The following is a 10051-nucleotide window of genomic DNA, read 5'->3' as shown; positions in this document are numbered from 1 at the left end:
TTGCTAATGTCTAATGGACTATAGGACCTGATGGTTTATATACCTGAGCTTGGGCCCCTCTTCTACTTGGGCCCTCGGCCATCGCACCTCATGGCCTACCCTTAGGGCCGGCAATGCAGCGAGCCGTGGCAAGGGCGGCGTACTCAAGAGTGAGCTAGGAGCAGGGGCGGTGGCGCAGAAGGGCAAAGGGGCGGAGGTCAGGACGCGTAGGAGAAAGCTCCGGTGAGAGAGAAGAACGGAGAGAGTCGAAGAAGATAAAGCTCGCCCACGATATCAATTTTGTCTTTTACTTATGTCTCATCCATACTAGGAAAACAAGATTTTAACAGATTGGGTGCCCTATAGAAAATTATAACATTTAAAGGATATTCATGGGCAAAGACAAAATTAAGTGGTATCCATATGCAAATGCTGCAGGTGATGAAAGGATGTCCACGAACAAATTTGCCCTAAGCGCATTTCTTCTTCTTTTTCTTTGCACATCTATACACGTGCGTCACTCGTCTTTATAAACGCAGGCACATCTTATCTCTATGAGTATGTTCGAAGCACTGGGACTCAACTAGGAGCACGACATGTCTTGAGATTGACAAATATCGCAAATGTCTCACACTAAGTTAGACTTAAAACAGGTTCCGCCACAGGCTGGTCTCACCTACACCGGTTCGTCTAATAAGCACATTTTTATTTGGCAACTGCGCACCATTTTGTACTGTTGGCAGGCGTCAAAGTGGTTTGTCCGGACCTCCTTGCAGCCTTACGCTGATCCTACCCGTTCGATGATGCCCAGCAGCCTGTGTTCGTTTCCGAACAGATTGCAGGCCTCTCCAATTTTGCTTTTGACGTGCGCTTGTGGCTTCAGGGTCCGTTCGGTGGGTATTAAATCCGGTTGAACTGTTTTGTTGTGAGAAAAAAAATATTGTATATTCTAACTAATAAACCGGTTGATAAGTTTAAGATTTTTTTTAGGAAACACGGTACAATACAGTTACAGACAAGCAGTGGCGGATGCACGATGCGAGATAAGAGGGGCTAAAACAATGAAGATGTTGATTTACATGAAGATTTAATGATGAAATTAAACTTTTACTATAGTATTTAGTGGTGAAATCAAGGGGTCCCCTTTGGATCCGCCGCTGCAGACGAGCGAAAGCACGTGTAGAAAACCAGTCAGTTTGTTCGGCCCAGGCAATAATCATGTGTCAATGCATGCCTCGCACACTCGTACCAGTCAGTTTCACACAGGTAGTCAGGTGTCAATGCGTCGTGTCCCCACAGGCCAGGCTCCCAGCGACCCGCCGACGGCCCCCCAGGCCCCCCCAGCCCATGCCGATGCCGGCATGCCGCTCTCCCATGCGGCCATCGCGTGATAGGCGTCAGGCGGCTACACACGATGCCAGGAAAGAGACGAGGAATAATAATTCCGGGACGCAGACGGCAGACATGCTCCCCACCAGTCCACCACAAATTCAGGCAACCATCAGATCGCGCCTCCTCTCTTCGGACCCAGAGAGTACCTGCGCTACGCCTTCACGGCTCCACCGTCCACGCCTGACGCCTCCACCATGCACGAGTCCCTGATGATTGATGATGATCCATGATCCCCAGTCTCCCTCAATGCAAGCACCAGGCAGCTACGCCGCCCATCCAGATTCCAGAGACCAGAGAAGAGTGTCCAGAAGAAGCGGTGCTGCAGACCTGCAGACAGCAGGAACTAAACCGGCAGGTCTGCCAGCACCAGCAGTGGCGGCCCGCGGCCGAACAAAGCGCAGTAGGGAGCACACAGGAGACAGGACGGGGACGGCAAGCGTCACGCGGAATAGTGGCCCCGTTAACTTCCTGAAAAGCCAGATAGACGTCGAGAAAAACATTACGGCCCGTTCAGTTTAACCCATATTCAGTTTGTTCAGCTTCTTTTTTCAGTCGAAATAGTATTTTTCTTTCGCAACAATTCAGCCAAAACGGTGTTTTCCAATAAGTTTCAGCCAAAATTTTACCAGCTGAACGGGACCTATACCATGGTTGAAGCTAGGCCAATAAGTTCAAGCGAGCAGAGCCAGTAGAAGATACAAACGCCCACTTTTCTCGCCCTGCCTTTTGAGGAAAATCTGCGGATCTAGCGACCGACCATGTGGCAGCAACCGGCGCGCTACCGGTAGGGGACTCTGCAGCGTGTATATGGAGGACGGAGCGCTCGTTTTCACCGATTCGCCCGTCGCATCATGGACGAGATAAGGCACGATGTTTCCATGCTGATAGGATCATGGGAACAACAAGAAACAGGTCCCAGAACATATCATTGTCAAATAAAATTTTAAGAAGCACATAGCGCCGAGGTCGTTGTAGTATAGTGGTGAGTATTCCCGCCTGTCACGCGGGTGACCCGGGTTCGATCCCCGGCAACGGCGCTACATTTTTTATGTCAACTTTTAAGTGAGTCTTTCGAGATGCAGCATGGCTTTGCTTTAGAAATCACAACAATGTACTTGATAAAATTTATAAAATTTCATCAAATTGGCCTGCTGTTTCTTTGTCTGGAAGCAAAGTTACTCCGCAACCACTAAAACCATGAGAAAAGGACAAAATAGAAGGTGAGTACTAGCTCCGTTTTCGTTTACTTGTCACCGAATTTTTACTGTAGCAATTTTGACCATACGTTTTTTCCCTACAAAAAAATTTTAGATACACCAATTTTTCACATATATGATTCTTTATTAAACATACTTCATTAGTGTTATATACGTTGAAGTATCTAAGATTTTTTTAAGAAGAAAAAAAGCTGATGGTCAAGTTTGCTACAGTAACCGTTTTCGTTTACTTGCACCGAATTTTTACTGTGGCAATTTTGACCATATATTTTTTCCCTGCAAAAGATTTTTAGATACATCGATTTTTCACATATATGATTCTTTATTGAACATACTTCATTAGTGTTATATACATTGAAGTATCTAAGATTTTTTTAGAAGAAAAAAAAACTAATGGTCAAATTTGCTACAATAAAAAGTTATTGACAAGTAAACCACGAAGGAAGATAGCATATTGGGTACCAAACCCGACATTGCAGCGTTTACAGCTGACATCGATCTTGCTACCAGTGCTCTCGGGAAGCAAACAAGCAAGTAACGACACTTTTAAGCTAATCTTCTCAAAGATCAAACCATTAGGCAAGGGATACAGTGATTTTTTTTTTCACAGCGGCATTTTGCATTGCAAATATATTAAACAGACAAATAAACAACACACATAATTATGGTTTCTGGGGGGGGGGGGGGGGAGATCAAACCATTATACAAGAGAGAGTGGTTTTTTTTGCAGCACCACTTTGCATTGCAAACATATTAAACAGACAAATAAACACGGCAACACACATAATTATGGTTTCTGGGGGAAAGATCAAGACTATAATCCGTAAACTTTATTTTAATTTGAAGGTAATCCAATCCAACATTACACCTGTTGCATCACACGAAAAAGGGAAAAACGTGTAACCGCCCTAAAACTGACAGGACGGTTTCCAGGAAGTGAAAATCTTGTGTTACAGCAGAGTGATCTCAGTCCATAAGACTAACCAAAACAGTATTTCCTTTCAGTATGACGGTCCACATGAACAAGTGAATTATACTATATCGTGTTTTACTTCTTAGGAGGAGGGCCATTTACTGTGGGGACTCCACCTTTGGGGGGGTTCAGTTCGTCCCAGGCCTCAATCCACGTGACCATGGAGTCGGCAAGCTTGTTGAAGTAGCCATCCACCTTACCGAGCTTTGCCCTCACCTGCTTGGCCAACTCGAGGTAGCACTTTTGGACCGTGGTGGCCTCCTTTGGAAGGGAGACTGACTGGAAGAACGGGATCAGCTCTTCTTGCCAGAAGATGCCGTTGTATTCCTTCTTCAGGTTCACAAACGGGTTGCTTGCTTTGCTGTGCCAGATGTAGGGTAGGCCAGTCTTCACACCCAGGCCCAGATGATCCGTAATCACCTGTGTGTTGCAGCAGATAAGACATTGGCGTGGTTTTGTCAGTACAAAGATACTGAACTAAGACATAAGAAAAATCACCAGGCAATGTACAGTCAATAAGCATCACTGGTAATAGTAACTAGCCAGCACAACACAACTTCTTACAACCAATTGTGGGCCATGGAATTGTTTTTGTTGCGCTTATGGGCATAACAGGAATGCAAATAGGAAGGTGATAACGGAATATACCTTTGTGCACCATCCTGCCCACATATCATCGTAGCGACCAATAGGCTGGCCATCACCCATAAGACCAAAGTACATTGCAGGACCAATGAGCTCACGGTCAAATGCAAGGTTCATTCCACACATAGGGAAGAGAGTGCCCTTCGGGATTGTAAGAATAGCATCCACATACCTGATTTCAAGAAAGAAACACCAGTTAGTAAAAGGCGACCACCTGAATGATGGAACCTACTGAAATGTAGCATTTTTACCTGGTGTTTCTCTCAAGGGGCTTAACAAGCTGGGTAGGGGCATCATAGTCTGGAATGTTGAGCCAAAGCCCGTGAGAAACAGCAGTTGGGACACCCTCACGAAGGCTGAAGGGGTACCCACGAACAAAATCGGCGCCAACACGGTAAGGGTCATACAAAGTATTGAAGAAAAATGGAGTAGAAGGGCTCAGGAGGTTTTTGATGTGCTGCTCAAGTGCATTGATGTCCTTCCCTGATGGATCCTTGGCAACCTGAAAGTTTTGAAAAGCCATAGCTCAGCAGTTAGCATTTTGCCTAAACACATACAGAGTATCTTGGACTAAAATATGCCATCATACTCAATGGCTATAAATTTTATACTGAAAGGGGTGGGCATGTGCAGTGTTAGTTTCAGCTGCCAACAAACATAGAAAACTATCCTGTTTCATGTTCTGCAGGCCTTCCTCACATGCAAGTAATGCCACGAAAGTGAACATCAGCATAGTATTTTTTAATAACAGTAGTAGTTAAAACAAAAGCCATGCTCTTGAGTTAGAAGATTGCTTCTAAAATAAATGGAAAAGGAAATACGATTCCTTGGTAGAGCCCCTGCATCATAAGCAAGAACAACGATCCAGTAAATTAGTATTTGGCAAGTGGGTGGGACCCCAGAGTGAATGCACTTGGGGTGCTGTCAAGATTTAAGCCCTCTAGGAAACTTTATATACCCTAAAGATTTTTCCAATGGCTCTTGAGACATGATTTCTTAAGTTTCCTGTTTCTTCAATTTCTTTACAAGATATTCTTTTTTTTTTTTTTTGCGACTCATTCTTTACAATATATTCTTTCACAAGCTTCTATGCAGCCTCTAGGATCTCCAGTTTGTCAGAGTCCACACAATGCAAGGACAAAACAGTATGTATAAATCAACACAAGGCTTGATGTCGACATGATCCACCAGGTGGTGGTGATTCCAGGGCAGTGGTAGCTCCAAGCTAGCATTAAGTTACATCTCTTATGCAAACGAATAATTTATGGTCATAAGAGAAGATTTTGGAAATAAAAAATAGAGGATGGTCCAAAACTACATGGATGATATCACTCATTCCAACCAGATTGTATGTACAGGCTCCGGAATAAACCATGTAAGGTGCAATGCAGATAACTCTCTACCGTTATTTGTATCGTAAAATAAGCAGTTTTGTTCCCTAGTTACTCAGTCTACTGATCATGACCCGGAACATAAAGAAATGCGTATGCATCAACACAACCGACACAATATGTCTGCAAGGCGACATATACAAGTTATCCAACAGAGAACAGACATTGTGAACTAGCAGACATCAAAGATCAAGCATATTCCAGTTCATATACCCTACAACTGGAAGCAATACAGGGCCAAAGCAGTGAGGCTAGATCCAATGCTAGATACTTTTTGTATAGCAGTGAAACAAGTCAAAAGTCTAGTCCAAGTAACATGATTGGATCTGACAGTTGAGACCGCCAGCAGACACATGTCTGAACTCCAAGGATTAAGGAGACAATATCCAACTCGTCATATCAATCAATCACCTGAAACACGTGAAATTTGCATTCTACCTACCCAGATCACAGCGCTACGGCCATATTTAACAGGACGGGTAACAGCAAAGACGTCAAAACTTTGCATCCCAAAATTTCAATCCAGGACGCATTGTATCCCAAATTTCACAGCTCAATTCATCCCCACCGAAGAAAACACCCCCAGTGTGTTTTCTCCGTCACCTATATAACCAGGGCCGCGTTTAGATGGGCACCGAATCAGCGCCGCCGTTTTTCATGTAGCTACAGTAGCTACAGTGTTGTTTCGTTTTTATTTGGTAATAATTGTCCAAATATTGACTAATTAGGCTCAAAACGTTCGTCTCGCAAAGTACAACCAAACTGTGTAATTAGTTTTTGATTTCGTCAACATTTAGTATTCCATATATGTACCGCAAGTTTGATGTGACGGGGAATCTTCTTTTTGCATAGTGTCAAATTTAGGAGTTTGGGGCCAACTAAACATGGCCCAGATCTGAGCCCCATCCCCACCAAAACGCGCCCAATTACGGCGAGACTATCAGATGGAAACTACTCTCGGATCATCGCAAAGGAGCGGAGCGGAGCGGAGGGCACTCACGAAGCAGTCGTCGTCGATGGTGTAGATGTACTTCTTCTTGGAGACCATGTAGCCGAAGCAGCGGCAGGCGGAGTCCTTGAAGGAGATGCAGGAGGCCTTGGGACCCAGCATGCGGTCGATGTCGTTGCGGTTATAGAGCTCGTAGTCGAAGCCCTCGGGGACGCGGATGGTCTTGCTGGGGTCGCCATCCTGCACGATGATGAGGTGGTAGGGCTGGAAGAAGGGCCGCCACATCTCCAGGAAGTCGAGGTTGCGGATCGTCGGGATGACGATATCCAGCTCGTCCTTGAGCAGCGGCGTCGGCGCGTGCGAGGCGGACGCCATTGCTGGGGGGCGGGCGAGCGGGCAGCTGGCGGAGGGGAGCGGCCGGCCGGGCAGCGGTAGCTGTGGTGGTGGGACGGGGACTGCCGGAGTGGGGAGGGAAAGGAGGGAAACGGAGGGTATAAATGGAGGGAAACGGCCGCGGCGGGTGGGCTGGTGCGGGGAGCCGGCGCGGCTGTTGTTGTTTGCTTCTGAAGGAAAGGGGAAAAGGAACAGCGAGTTGTCATGGCTAGACACGCCCTGGACCCATTCAAACGTCCGGCCATTGAAAGGAGCCCGTCTAGTGCTGCACTAATGTAGGCCTCGGTTCGGCCCGACCTGAAGCCCAAGGATGATCTTAAAAGTTCATTTTGCTTATATAGATAAATATTTATAATTTTGGAATGGATGGGCTAGTGTACGGACGTTCGACCACCGGACGTGTCCGCACGCAGCTCCCACGCCCTGCTCCCGCATCCCGCGCCCACCCACGTAGCATCCCATGCCCTGCGCCCGCCCGCATCGCGGGCCAGCATCCAAACCGCGCCACCGCGCCCGCACAGGAAAACCACGTGGGTCTGAAAGTCAGCTGCCCCGCATGTGGATGCGCGCTGCAGAGGCACCCGCACGTCAACCATAGCGGCGCCCCAGCAGCAGCGGGCGGCTGTGGCAGACCACTGTCCGCCAGCCACCCGCGCCTATTGCAACATGTGTAAAAACCGATCTACTTTTGAAACATGCCAATGAAACATTTACAACAATCGTCTAAAACAGATAAAACACTTGAAACATGCGTGTATAACTATAGCAACATATGCAACATCCATATGAAAGAATTGCAACATAAGTCTAAAACTTCTTAAACACTTAAAAACATACACTTGAAACATGCGTGTATAACCATAGCAACGTATGCAACATCTAGATGAAACACTTGAAACACACGTCTAAAACACTTAAAACACTTGAAAACATACGCTTGCAACATTCGCATATTGTCATTGCAACATACTCGCATGCAACATCTCATATATATACTTTGCAACATCCAGATGAAACATAAGTCTGAAACGCCTGAAACATTTGAAATGCGGCGTCGCCGGCAGCCACGGCCTATCTGGTGGGGAACTGCGGTAGTCATCAAGCTAGGGTCAGAGAACGTCGCTCCGCGCGCTCGCGCACATCGGCGTGGCCCGTCACTCCTCCTGCGATTCTCCCACACCTGATGGCTGCCTAGGCTTGCACGCGTCGACGCGGCCTTGCTGTTGATACACGCCACTGCTCACTTGGCCGCAACCGTCCATCGCCGTCTGCTTATGAGGGATGGGGCGCGGCGCAGTGGGGGGAAGGGCACGACGGTGCGGTAGGAGATGGGCGCGCGATGGGGGGAAGGGGGCACGGTGGGGCGGAGTGGGGCGGGTGGATGAGTGGAGCAGGGATTTCTTTTTCTGTTTTTGAGAGAGACGCACGTCTAAGAGCCGCGTCTGGACGGGATGGGCGCCCGTGGTGTATCATTATCGATTTTGAAAGATTAAACAAAAAATTGGAAAACAATACTAATCTCCATAAAAGTACAATTCTAGTTTCGTCATAAATAAATAATTAAGTTGAAAAATATACAAAGGATAATATTTATGATATTTCCTCGGTCCCAAATATTAGACATTATGATTCAAATTTTATTCTAAAATATTTAACTTTATCATTTTCTCATTGCACATTTCTCTTCTTCTAACACACATTTTCTTTTCTCAATACATTCGTATCTCTATTTCTTTATATCTCTCTCTTCTTACTTCTACCACACTTTTTTCTTCGTTTTACTCATCCTTAGTTCCCATGTCCTAAAACTAAAACCTCAATTATGTTGGGACAGCGGAAGTAGCAAATAAGTGCGTTAGAGTCATCATCGAATATAGTTTATAGTATATATATTTCGTGTCATAAATGTCGATACGCTTTTTATATATAAACTTGGTCAATATAAGATAGTTTGATTACTAGTTCTAAATCGTGTGTCCCTTCACTCTCCGGAGCATAAGAGTGCTAGCTGTTTTTATTAAGAGCAGTAGCATGTGATGAATTAGAGATTACTAGTTCTAAATGGTTTATTATTCCGTTCACGGTCCAAACTCAATATTCATACTTATATGAGCGAGAAAAGCGCACGTCTAATAAGCATGGTACAGAGTAATAGGCACTGAGAAAAAAAACACTGCCAAACAGGACGTAACAAAAAAGCTGACGATCGAGCACGGACCGGACGGTGTTCTCATCGAGTCCATAGCTTCGCCACTTGGAGGAGTGTTGGACACATAGTATAGGCCAAGAACATAAAGACGCGACCGATTGGCACGACCCGACCTATGCACTTGAGTGAAAGCGCCGGGTGACTTGAAGATATCAACGATGAATAATCACGTCAGTGAACGCGCCTTTTTAATTTCCGCGGTGCACGCACAACACCCGAGTGCCGAGTCAAAGAGTTCAAGACGACATGGGCCCTGGTTTTTTAGGCGCCCCTAAAATTCCTGTTACATCGAATATTTGACACATATATAGAGTATTAAATATAGATTAATTATGAAACTAATTACACAACTTACGACTAATTTGCGAGACGAATCTTTTAAGCCTAATTAGTCCATGATTTGACAACGTGGTGCTACAGTAAACATATGCTAATGACAGGTTAATTAGGCTTAAAAAATCGCCTCGCAAATTAGCTTCTATCTATGCAATTGGTTTTATAATTAATCTATATTTAATGCTCCTTATTAGTATCTTAATATTCGACGTGACATGAATTTTAGGAGCCACCGAAGAACCAAACAGCCCAATGGTATGCCAGCTGGGCACGACATCTTTTGCCTTTTTTCTAGGTCCGTGGCTCGCATCGCAGTCGCGAGGAGCGAGCAGCCCGAATTTTTTACAATTTAGCCCTTTTTGAAAGTTTCTCACAAATAGACCCCTGGCGGAAAGAATTCAAAAAATGGACCCTTAGCTCGGCGTCATTGATGCTGGCGCCGAGCTAGGCGCCAGCGTCTCTGGCGCCGAGCTCCTGGGCACGATGGACGACCTGCTAGGGAGCTCGGCGCCAGTTACTCTAGCACCGACCCTTTAATACCTATTAGGCCCGCGGGCCTTTCCTCTC

The 10051-nt window shown here is 45.8% G+C and overlaps 1 protein-coding gene and 1 non-coding gene across 2 annotated transcripts; one reads left to right on the top strand and one right to left on the bottom strand.

Annotated features, from left to right (window-relative positions):
- The first annotated feature begins 2336 nt into the window (after positions 1–2336).
- TRNAD-GUC (transfer RNA aspartic acid (anticodon GUC)) lies at positions 2337–2408 on the top strand. Its single transcript has one exon. It is a non-coding gene; the product is annotated as a tRNA-Asp (tRNA).
- Positions 2409–3398: 990 nt separating this feature from the next.
- On the bottom strand, positions 3399–7086 carry LOC136535377 (UDP-arabinopyranose mutase 3). Its single transcript, XM_066527661.1, has 4 exons — positions 6598–7086; positions 4458–4708; positions 4210–4378; positions 3399–3981 (listed from the first exon to the last, which is right to left on the bottom strand). The coding sequence occupies exons 1-4, from the start codon at positions 6919–6921 to the stop codon at positions 3637–3639; spliced, it is 1089 nt and encodes a 362-aa protein (XP_066383758.1). The 5' UTR covers positions 6922–7086; the 3' UTR covers positions 3399–3636.
- Positions 7087–10051: the final 2965 nt, after the last annotated feature.

Source organism: Miscanthus floridulus, unplaced genomic scaffold, assembly GCF_019320115.1.
Source record: "Miscanthus floridulus cultivar M001 unplaced genomic scaffold, ASM1932011v1 os_2732_2_3, whole genome shotgun sequence".
Classification (NCBI taxonomy): Eukaryota; Viridiplantae; Streptophyta; class Magnoliopsida; order Poales; family Poaceae; genus Miscanthus; species Miscanthus floridulus.
The sequence above is the reverse complement of the archived record's forward strand: the minus strand, read 5'-3'. Positions and strand labels throughout refer to the sequence as shown.

Bases quoted from the DNA above. Each gene is read 5' to 3' on its own strand.
- LOC136535377 (XM_066527661.1), bottom strand. From the start codon at position 6,921: ATGGCGTCCGCCTCGCACGCGCCGACGCCGCTGCTCAAGGACGAGCTG. The intron at 4,709-6,597 runs GTGAGTGCCCTC...CAAAACTTTCAG, and splicing joins CCATCGACGACGACTGCTTC to GTTGCCAAGGATCCATCAGG. The intron at 3,982-4,209 runs GTATATTCCGTT...TGCAACACACAG, and splicing joins GGGCAGGATGGTGCACAAAG to GTGATTACGGATCATCTGGG.